Below are 16,022 nucleotides of genomic sequence, written 5' to 3' on the forward strand. Positions count from 1 at the left end.
AAGGATCTGCAAGGCAGAAGCTCCTTTTGAAGCAAACCCACGATGGGCAAGTTCCCTTTGGCAAGAGGGACATTTTTTTAAAAAAGAAATTATATAGCCTTCAAGGGTCTCCATGGCTGGTGCTATTAGAACATAACTGAAATAAGCAGAGCCCAATTTTTCATCTTTTGGGGAAAGGGACTAGCGGCTTTTAATCCTCTATGGGAAAAGCAGCCTGACTGGAGTAGAATTTACGGCTCTTTAGGGAACCAGCTGAATGCCTTAGGCCTCTTAATCGCCTCAAATTGCTACAATTTTGGCAATGCTCATTCTTGAAAAGCTGAGGGTCTCTAAGGATTACAAAAGAAAGATGGAGTATATCAGTGGCTGTAGGGCCTACCTCTGAACTAAGGAACTTTTTTTTCTGGCCACACCCTTCTCCCAATAATACCACAAGCATTAATAAAATGGTCCTCGACACCTGTTGAATGTTTATATGTATGCTACATAATTGCATGCTAATTCTAATTATATAATTCGATATAAATTTCCATAAACAAGTCAAGAGGTATCACTCATAATGGATCTAATGAAGACCGATCCACACAAATGCAATTGTACAAATAATTTGAAACTTATACTGGAAGAATATACCACATTATGAGATGTCAATTACACAGTCAACTGACAGGTCAAAGCATTAAGGATAGCAAAGGAGGAGGAGGGGGGGAGGGGGAGGAGGAGGAGGAATTCTTAACATGAATACTGTATTTTCCTTCTTATTGCCTCTATTGAAAAGTTTTGAAAGGTCTCAGTAAAGTTCATAGTTTTGGTCTGTCAATCATTTTACTTCTTAAAGAGAAATAATTACACTTTTTGGGTAATTATGAGCAATAATTAAACCAAATATGGTGGTAGAATCTCAATCAGAAGTGTAACTAGCAATTGCTCTAGTTCTAGGGTAGAGTGCAGCAGTGCCCTCCTGGCAGGTATAGATCTCAGATTTCAATCTGCTGTCCATCTTCCTGCTTGCTCTTTGTTTTTTTGCAAATAGCATAGAACAATGGAGTTCTTACACCGTCCATTTTTCCATAGCAGCATTCCTGTCTTACAAATTAAATCAAAAGCTCTGTAAGGATATCTGAGAAAATAATCCAATTAAGTTTTCATGGCTTTCTTCTCCAACAGGTCTCAAGAAGTCCTTCACTAACCCCCACAAATACCTACAAATAAGAACAATATAATAAGGGAAAGGCATATTTATAACTAAAGATTATTATTACAAGTACTTGACAGTTATCTTCCCCAACTGGTTCCTATTCTGATGTGTTATACTGCAAGTCCTATCATTTCCAGCAAAATGGCTACGTCAGGACAGAATCAGTCTGGCACAGTTGGCCACCATTATTCCCCTTTCTCTACATCCCCATACCTGAAAAATACCTTCCCCCCTCCCCGGATTTCACTGTCTTCTCTCTTCAAAATGATTTAACGCTAGTTCGGTTGTGACAGACACAGATATTCTAATGAAGATGGCATATTATAGAAATAATGAATAATATTTCTTTTGATGGTTTGCCAATAGGCTGTCTTATCTACAACAGCTCTTGGATTAGATGTTATGAGATCCTAATGAAAACTATTCTGGACTGTCCAAGGGAAGATACAGGTTTAAGCTATAGTGTAAGAATAATATTCCAACTCGTGTATGTGGATTTTGTACAAGCCTTGGCCCCTTCCTTAACTGCCACTAATTTTTCTTAAGTTCAAATTAAGCTTGGTGATCTTATGTTTAGAAAACGTGGGACTGGAAAAGAGCAAATCAGGGAGGGGGAATCAACATATGGGAAAAATATAGAAAAAACAAATTTTATTTGTGTTTCGATTTGACCACACCCACACTCTTTCTCTTGCTTTCCCCATGTGGATTCAGGTGCATTCAGGAGTGTCCACAGGAGGGTCTCAAAAGTCCACATAGGAAGCATGACCATATGACTGAAGCCCCTCCCCTTTTCTACATGCATGTCACTACCTCTGCCAAATAACATTTTGATATCTACCACCACCACAGATGTCCCTGGATACATTATGCAATACCTACATATGATTCTTCCAAAACAAGACTATGGGCCCATGCCCTAAGTGGACTGCCATGAAGAATCCTGAATTAGCACTTTGCATTTTAAAATTTTATAATATTTTATTATTTTATTTGACTGTAGTTCATTCTTATGCTGGTTTCTTACTCACCATTTGGAATGAACTCGATCCAGAAAGGAAAATAATAAATATTCCAATAAAGTAAGTTTTAAATAAATAAAATACATTAAAGACATACAATTGGATGCTGTCCCAGAGTTCTGCCTCCAAGACACATGGGGATTCTCCCTTCTCCCTGTCTTTCAGAGTCCCTCATCTGTTAGTGTTTCTGAACCTCAACAACTTTAAGACGTGTAGACTTCAACTCCAGAATTCCCCATGTTAACTGGGGAATTCTGGGAGTTGAAGCCCACATATCTTAAAGTTGCTGAGGTTGAAAAATACTGGTATAGAGCTTCACAAGCTCCTGAAACAATCATCACAGTAGAAGGAGGGCAAAATTTGAGAGCAGTGTCATATATAAGCTGTCTTGTGCAAATATTGTCGCCTCATCATATTATTTAAAGGAATATAAATTTGTACTTTACCAGGAGCAAAACAGAACATTATCTTAAGAGTTTAGTGCGTGTTTTTAAAACCTGTAATAAGGACATTTCTTTGTTTTAGGGCTAATTACTTTTAATAATTAGCAGGCTATACAAGACTGATTAAACTGGCATTCCATTATGTTATCTGTAGCTAAATGACTTTATTATTTTTAATAACCTTTGGATAGTGATATTTCCAAAGTTTTAAAATAGCATTGCATATCTTTAACAAACAAAGTGGGTTGGTGTTTGTTTTTTTCACACTCCTGTCATAATTATTTCCACTCTTCTTGCAGGAATACAAGCTGACCCTGTTCTCCCATGCTTCCTCTTGCTTTTATCATATGTACGTCTCTTTGCGCAGTAATGGACAGGAGCAGATATTTTACTTCTCCCTGGAAAATCCTTCCATTGGCTAAGCAATAATAACTACTAATGGGAATTAGTCATTATTAATTAATTAATTAATTAATTAGTAATTACCAATGGGAATTAGTTCATGCTAGAAGTACTGTTGGTGATGTATGATCACTCATCATCAGAGCTTCACATCATTTATCAAAACTGTCATAGAACGACTGTTTGAGCAACCCGTAAATGTAGAGAGATTACCATCCTATAAAAACTTTCAAAAAGATAGTACAGATGATTCTTCATAGTCAGGTTTAGTTTTCGTAGCACTAAGTGGTGAGGTAGTTATATATCCTTGGACAGTATACAGGGCAATTTGGTTATTCAGAATGCAAGCTTTTCTGAGTAACGCTACTAGCACCATCCTATGCACACCTGCTTAACAGAAATCCATTGAATGAAACGGAATGTGTATAACAGGGGAAGACAATCTTGTGCCCTCCAAATGTTTTGTACTACATTTCCATGGTTCCTTCCCTGTAGCCAGGATCCAGAAATGCACTAACTTTTGTAAGCAAGTATTAATTTTAAAAGATATTGTGGAAAAGAACCTGTGGTAGGTAGGTAGGTAGGTAGGTAGGTAGATAGATAGATAAGTAGATATTGCTTCTAAAACAATATGTATACTGTTTTAGAAGCAATATCTACACACTGAGAGGCCTTCATTCCATTCCTGGTGTGCACAGACTCTTGTTTTAGCAGAGGCAAAGGAAGTGTACTCATGACATATGTAGGGTTGTTATCACCTGTTTGTACTAGATTACAGGCATCCATTTGTTAGCCCTGGAAATAGGGGTAGATGCCAAGGATGGACTATAAACTCCAGTACAATTTAAGCCCTGTCTAGCTTCCATTACAACATTCTGACTCACCTCTGCCTTGTTTCATTAAGCTTCTGCCTCCTTAACGCTGCTATGATATTGTATTCAACATCCTGTAGCACAAAATAATTCAAGATCTGGATATTATAACCTGCATTACAAATCTATAAAATACATCATATTTATTATCTCAGGAATCTTTAGTCATGCCTAAAAGGCAGGAGTAGAAAGTATCGTGCCTATGGGGGATACCAACAGACACCATCCTTAGTGCCCATCAGACTCCTTGCAACAGACGTTGCAAACAATGTAATATGTGCTGTTAGTGCAGACCAGGCAGGTAGCAAAAAAGCAGATGCTGGTCCCCAGATCTCACATCTAGGTTGCTCATGTTAATAACCTACAGGGCAGAATAAACATCTTGGTGGCAGCCAGTATTCATTCTCAGATTGTTAAGATTGGACTGAACCACTATTTCTCTTTCACTACATACCAATTTTTTTCCACCGTGTCAAAGCAAGTTTAGTGATGTGCAAAGAGGAAGTTTAGGCACAATTTATTTCACGGGACTTGCCTCCAACTCTCCCTCCCTACCCCACCAAGCCAATTTTGAACCTGTCTCAGACTTTTCTTGAATCTAGGCACATTCAAAATGGGCTCCACATTTCCTAAAGGCAAAGATGGTATATGACAATCACAGGCCTCAGGATTCAAATACTGATATTGCTGCAAGCATCCATGCGTAGGATTACCAGATATCAGAACAGGCAAAAAAGGACAGGGACAATTGGAAAGGAGGACAAATGGGGGAAAGGAGGACACACTAACTGTTTAACATCTGTGACAAAAAATACAGTGAAAACCTGAGGAAAAAGTACTTAGTCCTATATGTATATGAAATTACTTTTTCCAACTTCAGAAAGATTGGTATTTTAATCACAGGCATGTGCTAGATCCTGTTAGGAGGCAAAAGCTTTCAGCATGTAACTGATTAAGTTTTTGTCAATTTCAGGCAGCAGGGCAAGCCCATGGGATGGTACTAATCAACTAATTAAGGTCACTCAGTGGAGTTTGTTAACTTGGGTTAGCACTTATCAGAGAAGCACTGTGCCTGGGAGAAAAGTAGCGCAAGAGACAGCTTGAGATACACAAAAGGTCAGACAATATTTGATGTTAAGTTTATGCTTGCTGGAGGAAAGTTATGAGGACAGAAAGGAGGACATGTCCTCCTTTTGCCAGACATCTGGTAACCCTATCCATGAACCTCCAAAGTATGAGGAATGCTGCTCTTAAGCTTCCCATTTTCATGAATGCAACCAGAGAGCTGGAGCCTACAGCACCCTTAACAATCCCCAAAATATAAAACAGTCCAACATTGCCAGCCCTTGCTCAGCATTAGCTTAGGGTAGCCTATAAGGATGACCTATTCTAATGAACAGCTTCATATTATACTTCCACTATTCCATTGTTCTGATTCCATCATCTTTGCATACTGTTTCCTCTGAATCACAGTCGATGGTGTTGTTACTTTCTGGGGAGATCTTCTCGTGTCCGTCTGTAAACCAGGCCCCAAATAGACAATGCCCATCTTCGCAAGGTCATCAAGGCTTCTGAAGACTCTGCTCAGTAAACTTACCCTGATTTGCATTTTTAGGTAATTGTTTGAGGCCTGGAGTTTGGATGCTTCGCCCTGCAGAAAGCATGAACACAGGATTTCTGAATGATCTCATTCTATCTTTTCATCAGTAAACAATTATCAGTCTTCTATCAAGATTTAATTGACTATTATATTAGAGTCTAAGAATAAGAATGACAGTGTTATTGTCTCCAATAAGACAGCCAGTTTGATGTAGTGGTTAAGGCACCAGAAACTGGAAGACTGTGGGTTCTAGTCTTACCTTAGGCACAAAACCAATGTGTACTTTAAAAAAAAAAAATCTGAGACTTTTTCCAAGGAGCCAGAGGTTTTGTGAAATTACCCACCGTTTCCTAGTCTAGATTCTTTTTTTAAAAAATCACCTTTGGAGTGTTTGCTTAGCTATATCTGGTCATTTTCATGTGAGAGAGGAATAAATAAGGATTGCATATTGCAATGATTGTTCACTGTTTTAAATCTCCAGCTGTTGAAATAATATGATGGGCAAATCAGCCATGTGCTTTCTCAGCCTGATGTAATAATCTGCATATTCTATACCCCAACTCCTCAAATCTCTACTTCATGATCTGTGCCTACAGACTGAAATTGGCTCATTCCTCCAGATTAAATTTTGAAATATAATTTTGAGAAAACTTTCCAGCTCCAAACAGACAAGATAGTTATACCCAGCTCACAAGGCTGGTTGGGTTAGGCTGGCTGGAGCAGTTGGGTCTCTCTAAATGTCCACATTATAGCTAAGAGCTCAGGCAGACATTCCCTGATTCTAAGTTAGGAGCAGACAACATGAGGTTCTCCAGATGTTACTAGAATCTTCAGACAGCATAGCCAATGACCATGATAGGAAAGAGCTCTTGTGAGTACCTGGAGAGCCACAGTTCCCTACCTTAGAAATCATGCCCAAATCTCTGAATTGGATTTCACTACAGTCTAACTTCAGCCTATACCAACAGGAAACCCCAGGGCTGTAGACTAGATTGGGAAATGGAAAAAGCATCCCAGATGAAAACCACAGCAAACCACTTCGGTGTTTTTGCCACGAAAATGACATGGACCTGTACAAGTAGTCACCAGGATCTGAGCTCAGCTTGAGGGAAACCTTATGGATTTTATATTGATCTACAGGAGAAGGAGCATTTTGAAAAGAGAATAATGGCCTGCTTGTGCACAAGGATAAACTAAATAATGCTTTCCTCTGATGGGCATATACACATATATGTTCCTTCCTCCTCAGTATATCCACAAAGGGATCATAAAATCATGGAGTCTAGTCTATTTAGGCCATCCAATCCAAAGCTTTATTCAACACAGGAAATCATAGCATCCCCAAAAGATGGCTGGTCTTACAAATAAAACACAATAAAAAAAACAATATAACAATTAAATTAGTAAATCCAAATCTAATTCTTCAATTTAAATGTAAATACTACAGTGATAAGCTAAAATCTATTGAGTGCTATTCATTATAGTTAACTCCCAAGGCCCTCCTGGAAGACCCATAGTTTCACGTGATTTTGGAAGGCCCTAAAGGTGGGGGCCATCCTTGCCTCAGAGGGCAACCTATGCCAAAGAAGAGGAGCTGCTCTACAGAATACTGTAGTCTCAGTAAGTTGCAATCCCTGCGTTAAATAGTAGTTTCTTTAACTAATGATTTGTTGAGCTAATATAGCAGTCTGTTTCATAAGAAAACATGAAACATGTGAATGAAGCTATTGTTCATGTAAGTTTCTACAAAACATGATTAATCGCTTCTAACACTGAGCTGTGGCTAGAGAAGAATAGAAGCCAAAGCCTCAAATCTTTCCAGCATCACACCTGAGGAGGGGAGAATAGGGAATAGTGGAATGTGTGAACCTCAGGCTTACCTGGGCAGGATTCTTCTTGTAAACATAAATTGTGGCTTATCATTAGATCTAAAAGAGATTATAGTTTCAAAGCCCCAAAGCATCTTATTTCTAACCACCAGCTGTGTCAATATTGTCCTCAAAGTAGCTCTTAAAGCAATTGCCAAATGCATAATGTCTACTCTATGCAATTTCAAAGGCTCAAGAAATGAAACCTGGACTTACCAGCTCCAACTTCACAGGAAACAGCCATGCTTCATATACCTCATGTCTTACCTCTAATTCTTTCACAGTCTTCTGTTTAATATTTATAATGCCACTAAAAGTCATGGTGTTTTTAATTTCTTTCTCCATTGCTTGAATTTCCTCCCATTTTGTGATGATTTGGCACCTCAGAGATGTCAGCAGATCAGCACTGGCCAGAGAAGTTTCTTCTGTCCTTGCCTGGTCATCCTCTTTCATTTCTGCAGGTACAAAGAAAGGACAGTACCTTTGACCAAAGGGCTTCTCTTGAGACATTAAATGAAAGAACTTGACAACAAGGGCAGTCAGTGCAATGCACCCCTGGGAGAGGACAAGACAAGGCTCTCACTTGACGATTCTCCTGCAAGATCTACAAGGCATGCAATATATATGTCAACATATTCCCATTCCAAGCAATCTCATTACTTACGTGCTGCTCTGCTGTCAGCTTGGCTCACCCACAGTTCAATTTCCAATTTATTTCTAAGTCTAAACAGAAGAAGAAGAGAGAGAACCTCATATTAATTCCAAGCAAGTTGCAGGGCTTTTCCACCTTGTGAAGAAGGGGAAGAGCTGGCTGTAGGAAATGCCATTATTGAAGTTTGCTAACAATGCCAGAATGGGCTCAGTTTTGCATGCAGTCGCTCTTTCCTTTTTTCTTTTTTTCTAGGCAAGAGGATACCCATCCAAACATAGAAGCAGGCTTGAGGCACGTGTCCCTGTTACATGTATCAGTCCATAGATTGGGTCCAGAGTCATTCTTGGAAAATAAATATGTTTGTTGCTTTGAAATATAGCAGCTACACACTGAATTTTTAAAAGAATTAAAATAATATATATTTTAAAATGCTGGGTGTGTCAGGGACTCTGATGGACATCAAAGGAAGGATCCATGCATACATTGGCACCCATGGAACCATGCTGAGAACCAGATGTTTATATCATGATGCCCTTGACTGCCTGGCAAATGCTGTGGGCAAAATATAAATTAAACTAGTGAGTGAGTGAATGAATGAATGAATGAATGAATGAATGAACAACAAAAAAGAAAGAAAAAGCATACATCCTATAACTTCAAAAACCCAAGAACAAATGAGAATGGTGAATGGTGATTATCTGCTTAGAAGAAGGTCTCCTTGGTTCAAATACATGCTTTAATTGGTTCCTACATACATATGGCAAAGGAATGAATATAAATCTAAAAGCATGTTTGATTTAATTGTTTAATATGAAAGACTGATTGAATTAGTGAAGGATGCAAGGGTGATAAGAGGTTTTGAATGTGGGGCAGACCTTTTTTTGGTGGGTTTTTTTTTTTTTTTAGAATCAAAAGTACAAACTGGGAAATGAATGATATGGAAAAAGTTGCTACACTGAACATACAAAAGAAACCAGCTGATATTGTAATAACTAAAAGGGATATGCAAATAACAAACTAAGAGAGTGACCTGGATAATTTTCCTATATTGAATTTATAAAAGAGGCCTGTTAAAGTTTTCAAGAATTTTGTGAGATGAGATAAAGAAAAAATGAAAAGAAATCAGGTTCTAGGACATTATTTGAAGGGACTAAAGATCAAGATTCTTAAAAGTAAAACAAAAGAATATAAAGTTGTTTTATTTGATCAAGGTTAAAATAAATATGTTGCTATCTCTGGTAACCCTTAATGGACTTTTGCTATCAGGATTGAAATGTCAAAGTTTTAAGGATTTATTTATAGATAAGTGATGGGATATGGGAAGAAGAGATCATTAGTTGCTTTTTAAGAGAAGATAAGTTACTAAAATTGTTTATACTTGTGATGAAAGGGGAAGTAATTTCTTTATGTATTTCTTTTCTTTTTCTTTACTATATTCTTATTTTTTTTCCTTTCTTTTCTATTTCTTTTCTATTTTCTTTTTTCTGCACTTTTTTGAAATTCTTCTATATATATTTTTTTAGTTTGTATTGGTTTTTTATCATTGTAAGTGTAATTTTTAATAAAATTACTATTAAAAAAAAGAAAGTGGGTCTCATGATAGGTGGTGGATGCTGTTTGGAACAAAATGAAAAGAATTGTGTAAAACATACTACAGAAGAGTATTCTACTGGGGAATATGAAAAAGGATATTTGGTGGAATGAAGTGAAAGAGGCTATGGATGAGAAAAAAAGGCACATAAGAAATGCCAGAAATGAGGAGGAGAGAAAGATTAAATGATATGTATACAGAAAAAGGATACAAAGAGTGTAGCCAGAGAGCAAGAAATGGCTAAATTAAAAGAAGCAAAAAATATGTAGAAAAATTCTTACGGAAATTTTTAAAAAGGTAAAAAGGATTAAACAAGGAGCTTTCAGCAAAATGAATGGAATTAAAAATAAATGTGGTGAAATGATGTGAGATGAAAATTAAGTGAGGGAATGCTGGAAGGAGTATTTTAGATACTTGTATGAAAGTAAGAGTGATATGTGTCAGAATGGAACTGAAACGAATGCTAGAAATATTACTGTCCAAGAAAAAAAATAAGGAAAAGTAAGTCATAAATGCAGTGAGAACGTTGAAAAATGATAGGTGCTTTTGTCATATAGAGAGAATGTAGGAGGATTTAATTGCAAAACAAATATCTGAAAGAAGAGTGGATGTCTTGAGAACAGGCAAAAGAATAAAAATGTCACCACTGGGTCGAATTGATGAGAACCTCAAAAAGAAAAGGTGAGAAATGTAAAGAACAAAAGGGAAGTTATGAAGCAGTATATGCATATGGTAGAAGTAAGGATGGTTTGCAAGGGGAGAAAGATATGGAGAGACATAATGAATAGTGGTGGCGCTAACAGCAATCCCACATACATAACTATTAAGAAAAAATCCCACTGAACTGTTAACAAATTAATGAGTAAATGAGATAGGAACCTACTGCAGAGCCACAAATCTGCTTGCAGGCTATTTAAATTCCACTGAAGTTAATATAGCTTAAGTGGCAAAAGTGCTCTATGCATTCCATAGATGGAAACAGAGATAAAGTTCCATATTTCTAAGTAGATTGTTATAAGTGAGAAAGTAACTGGTAGCCAACCACGAGAACAACAATTTAGACACATTTTCTTGGCTATAAAAATAATAGAGATCATGCAATATGTGAAATTCTTTAGAAGGACCTATTCTGACAAAATCCATTTCAAAATTCTGGCTGTTCGCTTTCCATAAGTCAAATAAATATTGCACATTGACACAACTCACTCTTCATTTCTTGCTAAAGCCAATTTGCATTTCTGCACAAGAGCCTGTATTTCATTTCTGCTCTCTTCTATTTCATGAGTCATCACCATTCTTTTCTTCATGCCTTTGAATTCCTCCTGCAAGGTCTATTTTATTATAGAAAAACAAATGAAACATTTAACTATTCCAGTCATAAAGAAGAGTAAGAACTGTAGCAAAACCTATTTATGCATTTTTTTCTTAATTGGACATCCTGCAAATTTGTCTTCCCTATCAAGAATTAAGATTTAGTTTACAACAGAGACGGGGAATCTGTAGCCTTATAGATAATGCTGATGTCCAGTCCTTAGTTTCAGCCTGCATAGTATAGGGAATGGGATTTGCCATTCAAGGACATCTTGATTACTATTTCCCCATCTCCATATTGCAACTTTCTTTTCATTTTGATGCAAGAATGTAAATGAATAGTTCTAGATACAACACTTATGTAAACCTAGCATGTAAAACTCAATAAAAAACATATAGCAAGATATGCCAGTTATCACACTTTCCCTAACTCTCAGACAAAAGTGCTAATCATTTGTCATGGAAAGCAATAAATATAGTTATTGTTTATACCATATCTTCAAACAAATAGAATAAGTTCTCATTTGTTGCATGTCATGGGAGTGCTCAATAAATTTCACTGCCACATATTTGAATGAACACCATTGAAAAGCATAATGTCTATAGTGATGTGTGATGATCTGAAAGGACTATCTATCAAATCTGAGCTAAGGAACATTTTCCCATTATGTGCAACCTTGCCCATAGTCTTGACATGGAGTACCGAGATGGATCTTAACAGAAGCTGAATTTGTACACCAAGGTGTACAAGAGCCTGGAAGAAAAATAGTCTAATCCCTGTTATTATTTATGGTGATAAATGCATTAGCTCTGTGTGTGTGTGAGAGAGAGAGAGAATGAGAATGAGAAAAAGTTGCTGCACATTTTTCAAGACTCGTTACAAATGCAGAACATCTTGAAATACAATGCAGCAAGATATAGACTAAATTGAAAGATGAAGCAGATGAAATGCCTGTTCTTTAGATAGTGAGGAGGAATGTTTTTAGTGGTTCCCCATTTAGTAAATTTCCTGGAAGAAGCCCGACAATTAGCCTGTTGTATTGGTTTTCTATTTGCATGAAGGTGTCTATGTCTGTCAGTCTACAGAGTCTACAGAGAATGGTTCCCAAATGTGATTCCCTCACTACTGATTGTCTGAAATGGTGCAAGCCATTCAACCCCTTCAGCTGGACACTGTAAGGCAAGTGTAAGGGTAAGGCAGATCTAATAGAGAAAGGAATGCCAGATTAAAGATGAGAAATAAGAAGTACTTGGGTAATGGGGTCTCTGAAGCCAGGAACACCTAGAATATGACATATGGCAACCCGAGTCATCCGTTACATCCCACAAAACAATAAAAACTAATCCTTTTACAAGAAAGGAATTCTGGCAGTAGGCATTAATTTATATATATATATAAAAAGAGTATTACTCTGTATTGCATTGTAGGCAAAGAATCCAGCAGGATCACCATGTAGAGCTCATATTCATTCTGTAGAGAACAGTCAAAGAAGATGAGTGGGAGAGAGTCCTTGTTTGCCAGGCAGTTAAACAAAACCCAAGTTTACTGTAAGATACACCGGAATCAATTAGTCATCCCCAAACTATGATTAAATTATCATAATTCTAAAATAATTTTGCCCACTGAAATACTTAAATATTGCACATTTCTGCCTTTTAATTGATTGATAAATTGGTTGGAGTCTTATGCATGTTTTACAGAAGTAACTCCTACTGTATAAACTTCCTTAAGTATTTATAGGATTTTTGCCTCATTGTCATTATTATTCGTGTATTATCAAGCAAAATTGTTTGTAAGATAAGAGACTGCTAAAATTATGGTGCTATTTAAGCATGAAATATTTAAGCATGAAACCTTCAGCTGTTTAGACACAGGATCCTTCCAAACTGTAATAACATGCCAAAACCTGTATGAGCAAATTACAGTCCAGCAGTATTACAAAAGATCCATGACAGAAATACATACATTCATATCTGCTGTGTCATCTACCTAATGCATAGAAGGTTAGTTCCAGGCTGCAAATCAGACCATGAATACGTCAAGAAGCTAGCAAGGCTCTCTCCTTTCTGCTTCTTTTCTTCACATAGAAATGGACAACAGGGCCTCTAGCTTCAATCCTGGCATTCCAGGACTTTTCCTAACCAGCTCTACCAATGTCCATACAATAATCTTAGCAGAAGAATATATCATTTCTGGTTGCAAGATGCATGCAAAGAATGAGATTATGGGTATTTTATAGAACATAGCTTTTTATTAGTCTTTGCATCCAGTTGGTTGAGCTACTTAAGACACTTTAAACATTAGGAACAACACATACTTTCACTTCCTTCAATATATCACCAAATATCAAGGAACTGTTACAGATATCTTCAAATACTTGACCAATAGCCTCTAATCGATAGAAATGTGGACGTTTGCAGTCACAGATATTCTGGAGTGCCTGAAAGAAAAACCATTTACAAGGCTTTTTTAGTTCTCTTGGCTTGATCTCTATATGCAGCCTATGAAGCAAGTCAACAGATTATGACCAATATATATAAAATTTCTTATTCAAGTTGGAATTTCACTCCTGGTGACTTCCCAGATACATCCACAATGTTTCCTTGGCAACAGTTCAGAAGAGTTTGTCATTGCCTTCTTTCAGCTTGTGGAGCATTTTGTTTTGTTCGACTGCACAGTCTAGAAACTGGGTGACTAGATGGTATTGAGATATATCTGTTTGACCTCATGGAAACTATCTTGAGAGATCCTACAAGATTCCAATTTTCTCCCAATTTTTTACTATCCATAAGAAGCTTCTGGGAAGGATCCTCTCTGGGTTTGAAGCCATTTTCTAACTGTTCTTATCCTTCCTGGAAGCTCAGAGCTGAAGACTGTAAGCACCTTTGCCTATCTGCACATTATAAAATGTGGTATATGGGAGACTGGTTTGACTTCCAAGGTCTGAAACCTCCTGGCAATATACCATCCAATTAGGACCTTGCTTAATTTTTTTGGTGGAGGGGTCAGTCAAGATCAGCAGGGATACATGTTTTTTAATCCCTTTATAGTAATTAAACACACACACACAAGGAACAATTTGCACCTGTGTTTGAACATAGACATAATCTGTCTTTAAAATTAAGAGTCCAAGATCTAAAAGCTTTAACAGAAAACACTGAAGGCTAGTAAGACTGCTTTTGGGTCATCATAGCTATGGATTCTGAGAGTTACAGTTCATGCACCTGGAGGGAACCAGCTTCAAAAAAAAAAAAAAAGCTGGCATAAAATGTGGCTTATCTATGGCATTAATTCTCACATATGAAAGCACATTCTTTATCATTCCTTTGGGCCCATTGACCTACCTGAGCCAACTTTTTTTCATGGCGCTCTGTTGACTTGCTCCCAATGAAATCATTCTCCAGCAAATCCTGCTTGGCAATATATTCCTTTTGAACTTTCATGAACTTGTTATACTGGTCCGCTTTAGTCACGCCAGCCAAATAGGAAGGTAAGAACTGGTACTCATCTTTAAACTCCTTTGTGACACAAAGCCTGCTGTTCTTGATTCGTCTGTATTTCAACAATTTCATTTCTGGAATGTCCAGCTCGTCTCGTATCAGCTGCTTTTGAAACATGCCAGCAGCTTCTGGTTTCTCAGGAGCCTCTTTCTTTTGCCGTTTAAAAGCAGTGGTGCTGAGCGACATGCTTACTGGTGCTCTAAAGCTGGCCAGGTGGGCCTGAAAACACGATGGGGAAGCAGATTTGGCCCGGGTGGGCACTGGAGTAAAATACTTGCTGCTCCTAGTCTTTTCCAGCCTTTCACAGGGTCCTCCAAGGGCATCCCTCTTGGCAAGCATTAAAGTGGGGGTTTGGGCACTTTTCCAATAGTTGCATTGCCTTGATCTGGGGGGCTTGAAGAGCTTATTATGGTTTAGGTGGCCTGACACATAGAGCTGAATCTCAGCTTTGTGAGCTTTTTCCACTTCATTTAAAAGCTCTGCAAGGTGGGTTTTTTGCCTCCTCTCTGCCATATGAAATGTTAGTCCCTGTACACACAAAGAAAATAATCAGCAAACCCCCAAAAGAAAAACACACCTCAATATCTTTCATTTTCAGCTAGCCTATTTGACTGGAATGTGTACAAGATAACGGTGCCTCTTATCAGATACAGTATCATATCAGATACCTAACTATTTGTCTCTTTAAGGCAGGGTTCCTCAACCTCAGCAACTTTACGATGGGTGGACTTCAACTCCCAGAATTCCCCAGCCAGCATGGGGAGTTGAAGTCCACTCATCTTAAAGTTGCTGAGGTTGAGGAACCCTGCTTTAGGGCAATCTGTTCATTGGGATACATACAGTATATGCATTCTCTTCCCTGGGCTGCAAAATGCTAACTTTTATTTTCATTTCCCAAGCTTCATTTCATTCCCAGCAGAGGGTTTTGTCAAACTTACTAACCCATTCTACATCATAGTGCAACCAAGAAGAAAAGGCTGCATGCAAAAGGTGAGGCAGATTTTATGAATCCACATAATGTGTGCAGAAATGTGGGTTCCCAAGGCTCTGGGAACTGTTCTCAGTAAACTTTGGCTGAAGCACATTTGCTTACTTTTCCTTCACTGTCACCTATTTATGCAATACACAATTTGGTGATTATGTATTCTGAGATCTGTATAGGCACTCTAGAGTTCTAGTCCTGCCTTAGGCATGAAGCCAACTGGGTGACCTTGGGCCAGTCACTCTCTCTCAGCCCTAGGAAGCAGGCAAGGGCAAACCACTTCTGAAATCTTGCCAAGAAAACTGCAGGGACTTGTCCATACATTGCCAGGAATCAACACTGACTCAAAGGAACAAAAAAAAAGGAACTATAATTATTGAGGTATTTTTTTTCAGAGGTTTTCAGAGGACCTATAGATCTACATATATATTCCCAAATGCATCTTAAGAAAGTGGAGCAAGATTATTTTTCACCCCAAAAGATCATTTGAAGAATGAAAAGCAGATCCTCTATATAGATTGTGTGTAAATCTGTCAGTTTTTCAGAGCCAATCTAACTTGCAGTTTATCCAACTAATTTT

The 16,022-nt window shown here is 37.6% G+C and overlaps 1 protein-coding gene across 1 annotated transcript; it reads right to left on the reverse strand.

Annotated features, from left to right (window-relative positions):
• Positions 1-925: 925 nt before the first annotated feature.
• Positions 926-14,988, reverse strand: CUNH6orf118 (chromosome unknown C6orf118 homolog). Its single transcript, XM_088151077.1, has 9 exons — positions 14,305-14,988; positions 13,278-13,400; positions 12,371-12,430; positions 10,855-10,979; positions 8,070-8,128; positions 7,673-7,860; positions 5,535-5,588; positions 3,950-4,011; positions 926-1,202 (listed from the first exon to the last, which is right to left on the reverse strand). Exons 1-9 carry the CDS (start codon positions 14,971-14,973, stop codon positions 1,100-1,102), a joined length of 1,443 nt encoding a protein of 480 aa, XP_088007203.1. The 5' UTR covers positions 14,974-14,988; the 3' UTR covers positions 926-1,099.
• Positions 14,989-16,022: the final 1,034 nt, after the last annotated feature.

This window comes from Python bivittatus, unplaced genomic scaffold, assembly GCF_059951505.1.
Source record: "Python bivittatus isolate LINGU-HERP-01145 unplaced genomic scaffold, Pbiv_v1 ctg000020_np1212, whole genome shotgun sequence".
NCBI lineage: Eukaryota > Metazoa > Chordata > Lepidosauria > Squamata > Pythonidae > Python > Python bivittatus.